Source organism: Cygnus olor, chromosome 6, assembly GCF_009769625.2.
Source record: "Cygnus olor isolate bCygOlo1 chromosome 6, bCygOlo1.pri.v2, whole genome shotgun sequence".
In the NCBI taxonomy this organism is placed as follows: domain Eukaryota; kingdom Metazoa; phylum Chordata; class Aves; order Anseriformes; family Anatidae; genus Cygnus; species Cygnus olor.
Window position 1 is genome coordinate 9,382,907 of NC_049174.1, and position 13,163 is coordinate 9,396,069.

At 48.3% G+C, this 13,163-nt stretch overlaps 1 protein-coding gene across 19 annotated transcripts in view; it reads left to right on the top strand.

The window, feature by feature from the left end:
• The window catches only part of COL6A3 (collagen type VI alpha 3 chain), a 58,869-nt gene extending 45,843 nt beyond the window's left edge, over positions 1 to 13,026 (top strand). For 15 of the 19 annotated variants that reach the window (XM_040560923.1, XM_040560917.1, XM_040560919.1 and 12 more), the window contains 9 exons: positions 8 to 706; positions 1,717 to 1,819; positions 2,466 to 2,746; positions 3,779 to 4,039; positions 5,757 to 5,831; positions 7,754 to 7,933; positions 8,046 to 8,096; positions 11,823 to 11,993; positions 12,123 to 13,026. In XM_040560923.1, the coding sequence (XP_040416857.1) occupies positions 8 to 706; positions 1,717 to 1,819; positions 2,466 to 2,746; positions 3,779 to 4,039; positions 5,757 to 5,831; positions 7,754 to 7,933; positions 8,046 to 8,096; positions 11,823 to 11,993; positions 12,123 to 12,163 (1,862 nt within the window). In that variant the 3' untranslated portion in view covers positions 12,164 to 13,026. The remainder of the gene's footprint in view (positions 1 to 7; positions 707 to 1,716; positions 1,820 to 2,465; positions 2,747 to 3,778; positions 4,040 to 5,756; positions 5,832 to 7,753; positions 7,934 to 8,045; positions 8,097 to 11,822; positions 11,994 to 12,122) is intronic. The other 4 variants (XM_040560910.1, XM_040560911.1, XM_040560912.1 and 1 more) reach the window with 4 other exon arrangements.
• Positions 13,027 to 13,163: the final 137 nt, after the last annotated feature.

Below are 13,163 nucleotides of genomic sequence, written 5' to 3' on the forward strand. Positions count from 1 at the left end.
TCCCTAGATGTGTGTGAACCTGATCCCATCTGTGGTTATGGTAGTCAGAGGCCTGTGTTCAGAGATAGACGGGCAGCCCCGACAGATGTAGACATTGACGTGGCCTTCATCATCGATAGCTCGGAGTCCACCACACCTCTGCAGTTCAATGAGATGAGGAAGTACGTTTCCCACCTCATAAGTAACATGGAAATCAGCTCTGAGCCAAAAATATCTCATCACCACGCAAGAGTGGCAGTTCTCCAGCAAGCTCCTTATGAACACGAAACCAACTCAAGCTTCCCACCAGTGAAAACAGAGTTTTCACTAACTGATTATGGATCCAAAGAGAAGATTATTAATTACTTAAACAATCAAATGACCCAGCTCTACGGCACAATGGCTATGGGAAATGCAATTGAACACACGATGGCTCATATTTTTGAAAGTGCACCAAACCCTCGGGATCTAAAAGTCATAGTTCTGATGATAACTGGAAAAATGAAAAAAGCAGAACTTGACTACTTGCAGAAGGCTGTAATTTCTGCAAAATGCAAAGGGTACTTCTTCGTTGTCTTGGGCATTGGCAGGAAGGTGGATGTCAAGAATATCTACAGCCTAGCTAGTGAGCCACATGATGTGTTCTTCAAATTGGTTGACAAACCAGGAGAGCTTCATGAAGAGACCTTACTCCGCTTTGGGAGACTGCTGCCATCTTTTATCAGAAGTAAGTAAAACATCCTGCAGCCAAAATATTGCAGAAGGAGCAACGTATGACCTCGGTGTGCCAGGCTGGGCCCACCTGCCTGTATGTTGGGTGGGCTCTGGCATGACCACCTCTTTGGGCAGTGGGTCCCATTGAAGTGATAGTCTCCTTTCATATGTTCTGTACTGTTTGGTCTATTTTGTTGCTGCTCATAGGTCCCTCTAGTTGAATCTGTCTATTTTTGGGGGTCTCTTTGGCCTCCCCATCCCATCCCATGCACCCTTTTAGTCTGTTGATCCATCAGAGTCTGTAAATAGGGTCTGGTTCTGCTGGGGCTCTTGGTCCTCTGCAGACCATCAGCCTGCTAGCACTCCTCCCCTGAGCTCCCTGAGTACCCAACAAATCCTTCTTCCCAGTTTCAGCTTAAATGCCATGTCCAGCAGGCATTTGGCTATCTCAGGCAGAGATCTGGAGTTGCTCTATGCAGATTTAGGGACCAGACAAGCAGGATTCTTTGCTCAGGGATAAACAACATCAGCATGTTTGGGATATGCAGACTACCTTGAAAATCTGAATCTCAGCTTGTCTTGCAGTAGAATAAGAAACCAATGTATGCACATCTTTCCCTGCAGATAAATATTTAGGTTTGCTCGTTTTGATTTTTCCATTTTTTTCCAGATTTTTCCAGTACTGCTTACAGAGGTCTTGGAAACTTCCAACTCTCAGAAAAATGCTGTGTGGTTGGAAGTGCTTTGCTATGAGAATGCTGTTTACATGCAACAGGCTAAGACATAAAGCCCTCTAGTATCTTGTAGTTACTGCTCTCATGTTTGTGTGTTGGAATAACAAATCCCCCTGCCCAGGATGCTGCACGGACCACACCAAACATCAAGAGATAATCCATAGCTTTTAACAGGAGCAAGCAAAGAGAGAAGAGTTTTTTTTATTCAGAAAGAAATATACGTAGAGCACTGTTGGTAGGTGACCACTGTCCTCAACACCAGTGTTTAATGCCAGCCTCTCTCCCTTAGGCGACTTTGCTTTCTACCTGTCTCCAGAAATAAGGAAGCAGTGTGAGTGGCTCCAGAACAATCAGCTAGCCAAGAGCCCTGGACATGCTGGACATAAAGCAGTGTAAGTAGTGGTTTGTCTGCAAGAGGATGAGCTGTGCTAACAGCCTGTATCAAAAGAGCAAGAGATTTATCTACTAGGAAAAGCAGAAAAGTGCACACATATTTTAAATTTATATTAAACTTCATGTTTATTTACGTATGAAGGATATGAAGGAGCCATATGCTATTGTCATCAAGCAGGTCAGGATTTCCAGAAATAATTATTAAATTGGGCTTTTCAACTCAAAGAACTGTTTCCAGAGGTTGGTCTGCCATGGACTCTCTGATATTCAGGATCTACCATAGAATATACCCTTGTACTTTATAAACATAAGTGAAAGCTTATGTCACCAAGCCCCACTCATTGCTGGCACGTGTCCTAGCTTTGAAGGTCCAGTCCCTTGGAATGAGGCAAGCTGCAGAAGTGTCTATCTGCTGAATTCACTCCAATGGGTGCTGTGCAGGCAGATCTGTGCCCCTAGTGACAGGCAGCGCTCTCCTGTGTTTTCCTGCAGTGTTTTCATTGCTTGGCTGTGAGCTTACCCAAAGCTGACAGACTATTGACCTCACGGGGGATATTACCACTGGTTTCTATGTTAGCTCCCCCAGACTTCCAAAATTCTGCTTATATAGCACTTCAGACATATCAGCTGCTTTTGCTCCGATAGGTATGCGGCACCCAACGTGACCATAAGCCAAACTGTAAGCACCAGCACCACGCTAAGTACCAGCACCAAGCCTGCTGCCAGCACCAACGCCCGTGCCAGGACCACCACTGCCAGCACCACTGCCCAGACCAGAGCCACAGCCCGGACTGCCACAAGCACCACGGTGCAGATGAACACCACCACGCAGAGCGCAGCAAGCACGGCGGCCAACACCAAAGCCACCAGCCGCACCACGGCGAGCACCACGGCTGCAGCAGCAAGCGGCAGGAGAAGACAAGGCGGTACGTGAAAGGCTGTCCCCATGCGAGCCGTGCCTCTCCTTTGTCTGAGCTTCTCTGTGCCGTAGTGAGTTGTATCTTTTCTTCCTCCCCGGGAGGATGATCCTGATGGGAAATCATCACCGGGAGGACAAGTATTGTGCTTGCAGAAAGAAATTTTTAGGGGCAGAACTGGAAATCTGAGCTGGGGTGGGGTTGTTGAGGCTTTGTCAACATCTGTGTTGCAAAGTTTGCCCAAAGACCAGGTCAGGGGCTGGATGCCTCAAGGCAAAACACAAGCATGTCTAAGAACGGGACAATCCATCGTCTGCTGGCTAGCTCAGCAATACAGTGACAGAGCGCTTCTCTTTCTAGTGTGTCCCATTTGCTTTCAGTGTTTTCATTCCCCTGGCTAAGTTTTGCTATTTATGGTGGTTCACACGATGGGGTTGTTTGAATTCTCTGTCAGCTAATATAAATAGCTGCAGTTCATTCATCACTGAACCAGTGTGGGGACCTTTTGGGGAATGGTGAAGCTCTTTCATGAGAGTGCATCTCACGTAAAGGAGCCTTCCCATGTTCTTCTGCGAGGGGATGCAGGCAGCTGTGCGCGAGACAAAGTAACAGAGAACATCTGTTAAAGCAGGGGGATGCTTAACCAGCAATGTTAAACATCCATGTGAAAACAGCTTTCACAAGGTCAATGCTTTCATCAGCTTGAGGGGAACAGGAGTTTCTGGGTATTTCTTATTCCATTGTTGCTTCCAAGTAGTGTTTCTAAAGGCCTCATCCAATGCTCCTCCATAGCAGAAAAACCTTTCCCTAACAGCTTCTTTGACCCATGTAAGGTTATGTTGGATCTTAGGCAGGCTTTGCTTTCGGATCTTTATCTAGGCCATGAAAAAAAGCCTCCCTGCAGTGCACTAGGGGGATTCGACCACTACAGATTTATTTGCTGTGGACTGAAAAGCAGTTCCTGCAGCACTGAGACACCTTTCCTTGAGACCTTTCCTCTTCACGTCCTTGCTCAGTGCTGCTTCTTATTCTGAATTGCAGCAAAGACGAGCGACATCCAGATCACGGATGTCACCGAGAACAGCGCCAGGCTGCGCTGGGCCAGCCCCGAGCCACACAACGCCTACGTATTTGATCTCTCCATCACCTTGGCTCACGACCATTCTCTTGTGCTGAAACAAAACCTTACCGGCACTGAGCGTGTCATTGGAGGCCTCCGAGGTGGACAGAAATACCTTGTAGTCATCACTGGCTACCTGAAATCCCAACCCAAAGTAACCTACACAGGCACATTCAGCACAAGTAAGTACCTCTTGGTGAAAACAAACATTTATTTTTTTCACATTAAGATACTGGACACAAAAAAAATAAATGGAAAAAATGTGTAAGGGATGGGGAACCATTCAGTACCAGTGATCCCAGCCCTGGCAGTGCTCAGTTGTGTCACTGCATGTCTGGTATCCTCTGTCCCAGCGGCAGGACCTGGCTGTGAAACGCCATGGATGTGTTTCTTTGGCAAATGCAAGTTGACACTTTGGTGGTGTAAAATTGACCCAGATTGTGGGAAAATTAAAGCCAGTCCCAGAGGGGTGTTTGTCTCATTGTGCGTGCAGAAGGCTTTGCACAATGGGTCTTGGTGGGGTCCAGACAGCGTTGCAGTAATTAATAATAGGAGTCAAACTGGGTTAAAACAGAGTAAATTCAGTCCAGCATGATTACAAAATAAGCAAGAAAAGCTGTTTCTCCGACAGCTATTTCCATAGCCACCTATCTGCTTTGCATACTACACTATCCAAAAAAGGCATAGAGAAGGGATTAAATGGTGGGCTTAGTCTTTTGGGAATCCAAGCTCCATGTGCAGAGATCACATGTGAAACTCACCAAACCCTTTGGCATGGCCAAAACTTGCTATATAAGACAAAGCCAAAAATTTTTTTATTTTATTTTTTTTTAATAGCTTGGCGTAGAGGTGCCTTGGCCGGCTGGTGTGGTAAAGTTTGTGCTGGTGCTGCCAGTGGTGCATCTGGCTCATTCTGGCACTTCGGAGCCTCCTCCAGTGCCCGTGGGGAGCCTTTCCAATGGCTTCAGCACGTTTGGATCAGGTCTGAAGGTTCTTACCTTCGCAAGCAATAAATGTGCCCACAAAAATGTTGTGAAAATACAACAGTTTGTAGAAGGAACATTTGCATGTGCTGACTTAGAGCCCTCGGTGCCCAGTGAAGCTGCATTTCCTATAGCGTACATCTCAAATGGAAACAGATTGGGCAGGCAGTGGTGCCCAGCCCCATGCAAAGGGTATGGTGCAATCAGGCGGGGCGTGCTGCGATATGAACCATGATCTGCTTTCCACCCCAAGGGATTTTATCCCCCTCAGTGACAATCCTCAACTACAGTTCCCAGAGGGCTGTGAGGCTGTGATGGCAGGAGTGTGTCACAGCTTCTCTAAAAGCCTTTATGCAATGCACAAATCCTTGAAGGCTGCAGGACAGCAGGAGAAGATCCATCATGGCCTCTCTGTTCCCCTGGAGCATGCTGTGGTTTTCTGCCTTCTCTAAGAGTGGAGGAGCAAAGCTAATCTGGCTACAGTAAGGCCATGGCTGCTTCTCCAGAGCCCCTGTGCAGGCCCATGCTGTGGGGAGAGCCGTGGCCACCAAAAGCAGAGCCTGGTGGGTTCCCTCCGTAGCCACTAAGAGCCTGACCAAGCGCTGCTGCCGGCTGGGGCGAGCAACACGAACCATCCCGGCGCGGCCAGGCGGCGGTGGATTACTCATCCTGTCAGCTGCATCCAATAAACATTTCTGAAAAATGTATGTGCTGGGGTAAACAGATCCAGGCCTGACTCCTGCAGCTTGTGTGTCCCCCGCTCCCGGTGCTGGAGCTGGGGCCAGGGGGGTTGTTTACGGCTGTGCCTTGGCTTGCCGGTGGGGCCGGCCCCGCTCCTGCCCGTGGTGGGGCTCCCCGAGGGTGTTGTTGCAGGATCTGGTTGCACTTGGCTGACAGCTCCTTCTGCCCTCCCCAGAGACCCCAGCGCAGCCCAAGGTGTCCCTGGCCAACATGATGATGAACGCTGAGCCGCTGGAAGGGCCTGAGAGCGGTGAGTAGTGAGGCTGGGGGGCTCTGGTGGGAACCCCATGGAGATCCTGGCTGTTGGCACTGGTCTTCCCCTTGCCGGATCCCAAACCCGGACCTTCGCAGAGCAAGTGTAGCCCCGCTAGGACCAAGGAATCTGGATGACAGCCTTGGCTCCCTGTCTGAGGCCTCAGCCCCACGCAGGTTCCAGAGCCTGCAGAAGGCCCTAAGAGCTTCATGGAGGACTCAGACCAGGTCCCGTCATCAGGAGATGGGACAGGGCCCAGGTGCTGGCCTCTCCCCAGGGACACGCTGTGCCCCATGGCCCACCCAGTGCACAGAGACGTAGCTGTAGACATGAAACATGCTCCTGCTTGCCCCATCTCTCCTGATTTACCACAAAGAATAGGTCTTGGCTCCCTCATTCAACACACAAGGCCTTCACCGACAGCCAGTGTCCAATCCTTGGATTTGGCCTGCTGACAGCGTCCCACCAGGTTACTCCCTGCCATCAGTGGCTCATCACAGTAAACCACTAATGAGCAAGCAGTCAGGTCCTTCTCTGCTGATAATCACATTAACCCTCGTTAGTAACCCATAATCACTGTAACTGTTAAAGCATTGTCTCATGGCATTTGTTGACACCAGGCTCCTTACATCTGCCCTGTAATGCACAGTCATACTCTTACATGCCCTTCCGCCACAGATCTGGAAAGGTCTGTAGCCTCCATAAAGCCATCACTGTCACCAATCTGGATGTGGATCTGGCATCTAAGACTCATCCCTCAACCCCATATATTCACCTTTTTTTTTTTTTGCTTGTACTGTGGCTGATTTTCTTCATGAGGAGCTTGGGAAGCTGGGCATGAAATGCGCTGAGCAGCGGGTGGAGGTCTGGGATGGGTCTCAAATTACTGGTGGAGCAGGGAACATCTTATTTCATTTCATCTCATCTGCATCCTGGCACTTGTTCCACCACTGCTATGATGCTCCAAGTGGCCCCTGGTGCAAGGTGCCACCCATGCGTGGTGGCACTGTCCCCTGGCTTGTCCCCTCAAAGCGACTCTCACCCCTCCATGGCTTTGCTTAACCTCTTATCTGCCTGCCCTGTGGAGAAAAGGTGTAGCTCTGTGTGGGTCTGTCAACGCAAAACCTCTCCATCTCGGCTCCTTTCGTGACCTGTTTGCAGCAAATGCCTCTGCCCAAGGATTTATGGCACCTGGCAGTAGGGGGAAAACATTTCAGGAAGGCCTCCAAGGATGGTGCTGTTAATCTGCTGTTTTTCAGCAGGCTGAGGATATTAAACAGAGCAGGGCACTGGGGACAGGCCGCTTAACTGAGTCTTCTCTAGTTCTCTGTGCAACAGGAGAAACCTGTGCATAAATCTAACAGACCTCGAAGGAAGCCCCGGATTCTGGCATCCTTATATAGGCAAAGCAGCTGCTCGCAGGGATGGCCTTTGCTAATAAAAACTGTGGGATTTGGGCCTCAAGTTATCATTTCTGGGCAGGAAAGGAACACGTGTTTAAATCCTCATCAAGCCCTAAAGTCTACCAGGTGTGGCTTGCCTTTAAAGATAAAGTAAGCACACTTAAGAACTAAAGTTAGAGCCAAGCAAAGAGCTTTGGAAGCAGACAGGGGGGAGTTGTGTGAAGGCCCAATCCTGCCTGCACCACCCCGGTGCAGGGGCTTGGGGACACGCTGGGTTGGTGCTTAGCAAGGGGGGGTGGGCAGAAATCGTGGGTCGACAAAATTCTGCGAGGCCCACATTGGGGCGGAGCATCAGATGCCACCCGCATGGGCTGATCTAGCCCCCTTGGCTTCTGGCATTTTTAAATGCTTCATTTCTTTTATTATTATTATTTTTTTCCCTTTCCTGGATCTCTTTCCTTTTTCAGCTTTTAACCCTTTCGGGATCATTTAACCTTTGCACCTTTTGACATGCAGATTTGGCAGACCCTTGCTTGCTGGACTTTGACATGGGCATGCAGTGCAAGGACTATCAGGTTGTGTGGTTCTTTGACTACAAACACAAGATCTGCAGCCAGGGTTGGTATGGTGGCTGCGCTGGTAATGCCAATAGATTTGAGACCGAAGCTGAGTGCATTAGCAAATGCTTGAAACCATGTAAGTACCACGTGGGGGTTAATCCTTTTGCATTGTATCGTGTTTTCAAATAATCTTCGCATCAGAGAGAAAACATCATTTAAAAACCAAACCCACACACTTTTTCCTCCAGCAGCAGCTGAGAAAGCCAAGCAGCCACCCCTTGAGAAAAGATTATCATCAGGTAACACGTACACAAAATAACCATAAAACAAAGCAAATCCATTACTTCACCTTCATCATTTCATAGCACGCATCTGAGCTTGTCCAGCACAAGATCACCAGCAGCACAGACTTGGTTTTCATCTGCTCCTTGACCTGACCATGCCCCACCACCTGCTTTGCATGAGCAAGTTGCCTGCATGCCTTGTCTCACCCCAGGGGCTGTCATATTTGCACGATCCGAGTGCAAACCACAGCTAGCAGCAAAATCACGTGCAGGATTTCGGGAGAAGAGTGCGGTCACTGACCTGCAGGTCCCAAAGCAGTTCGTGTTGTCGCTGCATGACCGATGCCACCACTCAGCACTGCGCCCTTGCCACGGTGCAAGCTACAAATGCTTCACTGCCTGCATACAAAACACTTCACGGGGAAAATGACTCCACGTGGCATGGGTCTTGCGTGCAGATGTTTTCCTTTCGCAGCAAAAGATAAAAAAATGAAGCTGAGGAAGGAGCCCACGGGAAAATGGCAATGAACTCCTCTTCTGGAGGCGTTTCTAACCTCCTGGGTTTCGGGAGCTGGGAAGAAAGCAGGGACTTGCAATCGCCTGTGTTGGCTGAGCAGGAATGGGATGGGAACCTGACCGCAGCAAAGCCCTGCTATCATAGAAGCTTTCTTCTCTTGGTATTTCAGGGCATTTTGCAAAGAAATGGGGGGAACCCAGGAGCAAAGCAAGCTCTGGTACTGAGGGCAGGGCTTTAATCCTGTTAGAAAAAGCCCCCTCCCACCCATTTATTGTGTGGATTTTAGGCTCCTTAAATCAGACTTGGGCATTAGATGATTCTGTGATTCTGTGATTCTTGCCCCTGGCCATGGTGCAGCCTCGGTCCAGCTTTTCTACCCCCAGGAAGGTGGGGCAGCAGCTGCTCCAAAAGGAGATTGCACAGTGCTACAGACAGGCATCGTGGACAAATTTGGCTGCAGTCCAGGGGCTTTTTGGAAGGAAGAGGAATCAGACTTGTGCAGAAACCTGGGGCATCAATCTGGACCGGGGTTTCACCCTGACAGAGCGGGGAAGCCTCGCTGATGTGCTTTTCTCCAGAGGGCACGCCTTTCTGCTAGCCCCGGCCCCTCGTCCAGCCCCTTCTGATCATCATCACATGCCTTGATGATGTTTCCAGCAACTGTTGTTCAGGCTAAATTGATATTTCACGAACTTGGCGCCATTCTGCCCTGGGCAGAGAGTCAAGAAAAGCAACTGAGGGGCCCTGGAGGGATCCTTGTGTCTCTGCCCACCCCGCCAGGGTCCCCCCGCTCCATTCACCGCTTTCTCCTTCTTCTCTTTTTGGTTTCTGCTAAACCAGAGCTTGAATCCACTGTGGAAAAGGAGACACAGGAGCTTGCAGCTCAGCTTTTAAAATGCTGGGTGTTGGGCTGGGCTCTCGGTTCAGCCCATTACAAAGACCGGAGCCAGGTGCAGTGCTGAGAAATGCCTTGGCCTCCCAAACCTCAGGGCTCTTTGGGTGTGCTCCAGACCCATCTCCCCCTTGGAACCCTTTTAAATGCTCTGATAACCTTTAATTACTGCGATTTATAGATTTTTATATTTTTTTTACCATGACAAAATTAAATGTAAGTGCAGCTGAGGAGCCCAGACACATTTTCTCTGCAGGATGAATTAAAAACCCCACTCGTGTGGCACCACCCCGCACGGTGTGAATATTAGGACAGGCAAACTGAAGGTTATGATTCAAGGGATTTTTTTTTTCAGCTACCATAGCGCAGCATCTTTCCTGAAGCCAGCAAATCAGATCTGCCTCCGAAGTATTTGTTGAATTTCCCAGTGCCTTGGCTGATCCTGAGAGCCACTGCAACTAACAAAGGGGGCAGCAGGGTCTAAATGCTGGGCTGCCCAGATCCTGTGCTGCAGATAGAAAATGCCTTATCGCTCCAGAAGCTGTATGTTTTCTGGATGGTTGGCTTCATGAGAGGGTGCACAGGGTTTGGAGCAATAGTCCTTGTGTTTGCATCTGCTGGCTTTTGGTATTCCGGAATGACAGGAAAGAAGAGAGGAGGATTTTTAAAAAAATTGAACCCCAAAGGCAAAGAGCCTGCCAAAGGGATGGGGAAGCTTTTGGCTGCAGGATCCTGATAGGAGAGCTTGAATCGGAAGGTCAATATTGATTTCAAATTCCTAGGAAAAGCAGAAATTAAAAAAAAAAAAAAAAAAAAAAAGACTTCAACAAGCTGCTTTTAGAGCAGAACAAACAAAACCATCAGCAGGCAAGGGGGGGGGTCCCTTCCAACACTTCTCTCCCAGAAGGGCACGTTCCCAGCCCCTACCTCAAACCTCTGCCACCGCTTGGGTTTGACCTGCTTGGCCCCACACTCACAGCATGCAAAAAAAAGGGAAAATGCAATCAGAACGAGCAGGGAGGTTTTAGGCAGGGCCTGTCTGTCCCTGGAGTCTGGTCAGTGTAGGGTCCATGACACCAACTTCTGCCTTCCCCTGTCCTGCTGGCTACAGCATTCCTGGGCGCTGGGCAGCCGCCAGCACCGTCCGCAATTTCCTCCAAAGCAAACCTGCCACCAGCGTTTTCTTATTTCCTAGGATTTGCTGCCAGACCTACTTTCTAGTTGGGATTTTGGGGATAATCTTCTGTGCGCTTCTTCCTGTGAATACTTTAGAACGGTTTAGCAAGCCTTTCCTCTCATCAGACCCCCCCCCCCAAAGAAACTTGCTTGCAAATGCACCCTTTGGTATATTCGCCCTATATCCCTATACTCTTCCATATGTCCTCTCGTGGATATTTGGGACCCTGTTTCTGGTAGGACAGAGTACCTTGATTTCTGAAACGTGGCCTGTAGCACGTTACAAAGGGCAGAGTCCTAAGACGAGGCTATCACAAGGCAATTTCAAGACATGGATTTCCTGACCACTCATTGCTGGTGTACTCTGCATATCTTTCCTTTTGGGAAAAAAAAAAAAAAAAAAAAAGAAAAAAAGAAAAAAAGGTAAAAGGCTGCTGGACCCCAGCAGCTTGAAGCAGAGCCTCTGACAAATGGAAGCAATAAGCGTGGTATCAGAAATTTCGGGGCCCTGCTTGGCTCAGGTCTATGGTAACAAGTTTTTTTCCAGGAAGAAATGTGATGGGTGATGTGGGCTGTGCTGAGGGCAGATATCACAAAGTGCTTTTCCATCTCCTTGTGCAGCCTTGTTTATAAACTTTTTTTTTTTAAGTTGTCAATTTAATTTAACACATCCAGGTGCTTTGTTATTTTGTCCACCACTTTTCCAGTTAGAGTACTGGGATGCCGCGGGGCAGCACGCGGTAGGTCCAGGAGCATCTTCACACACAAGATTCTTCTTTTCAGGGAAAGCCACTATTTTTAATTGGAAAGTGGTGGTGAAAATACTTTTTCCCTTGCAAACCAGTTGACGCCCACCAACTCATTTCCTGCAAATCCAGGGGATTTGCAGCACACGTCCTTCTCGCTGCCTTTGCTCCATCCCAGCGTGGATGCATGCATCCCCTGGGGCTCAGCACTGGGCATGGACACCCAAAACCCTTCTCTTTGCAAACTTCAAGACTGGGTTTAGTCTCAGGAGACCAGGCAAAGCCTAGGCTGTGGTTGCCCTTTCTGACCTTGCATGCCAGCCCTGCTCTCAGGCATTTCGCAAACACCGTGCTTAGCCCAGGACCCCAGACCTCTTGCTGACCGTTGGTGCTCCTGCTTTTCTCTGCAGCCACGGATATCTGCCGGCTGCAGAAGGAAGAGGGGACCTGCAGGGACTTCGTGCTGAAGTGGTACTACGACCCCAAGACCAAGAGCTGCGCCAGGTTCTGGTACGGCGGCTGCGGGGGCAATGAGAACCGATTTAACACGCAGAAAGAATGTGAAAAAGTTTGCGTCCCTGGTAAGCACCCACGGATGTCCTCGAGGCCTCAGGTAGTCCCGAGTGGTTGCAGCAAGTCCTGGCAGCCACCCTGGTCCTTCCCCAGCATCCCAACCTTATCTATTTTCTTTCTCCACCAAACCTTCTCAGGCAACATTAACCCTGGCGTGGTGACGACGATAGGAACATAGAGCCAGCGACCTGCCAACACATACCTCTGGGACAGCCAGGAGCATCAGCCGTCGCCACCTTATCCCCATAGAAGCTAAGGGTATAGACTACCTTGCACTGTACTATTTCATGCTTTTAACTTCCGAAGCAAACCTTGAAGAAAGTGTTTTGCTACATGACCTATCAATATGGTGCTAAACTGTTTGTGGACTGAGTGCTACACGTGCCCGGGTTATATTGTATAGCTTCAACATTGCGAAGTATTTACCTGATTGCAGATTGTTACTGTGTCTGAACACGTTTCCAAATTACCCTTTCTTTCCAATTCCGGCAGTCTGCCTATCTAAGGCAATGCAAAAATCAGCAAATTAAAAAAAAAGAAAAAAAGAAAAAAAAAAAAGAAATCATAATAATTTCACTGCAACTGTTACATGCTTGCTTTTATCATTTTCATAACTGAGCATAACTTTACATGGAAAGCCTTTGAGTAAGAGAGTAGCTAATGCTGATAAACAAGTGGTTCAATTTTTCATTCTTCCTTTTTTTTTTTTTTTTTTTTTCTCCTTTTGCTGGATTAGATTACAAACTAGATCTCTCCTATGCATTTGTAACGTATGTGGCCAACCAAACTAGTGAGGAAAACGAAAAAAAGGTTTCTGAATGCAAATGCACTGTTGGGACCAAGGCCTCAGTTAACGAATTTTTAAATTGTGGTGTAGAATGTCTCTGGCATTCTTCTAATGTTATATGTTTTATAAAATACAAAGCAAAGCAATCTGGGGGGAGGTGGGCGGGCTGGAGTGGGGATTTTATTTTTATTGTGGACTCTGTGTCAGGAAGTCTATACAAAGAACTTTTAAATAAAGTCTAATGGAGGTTTTGAGAAACTCATGCTTTTGTCCCATTCTTTGCAAAGCTGTGGCTGGCATCAGTGGAGTGATTTTTTTTTTTTTTTTTTTTTTTTTTTTTTTTTTTTCAGTCTGGAAACAATTTATTTGGTGTGAAATCCCAATGGCCCTT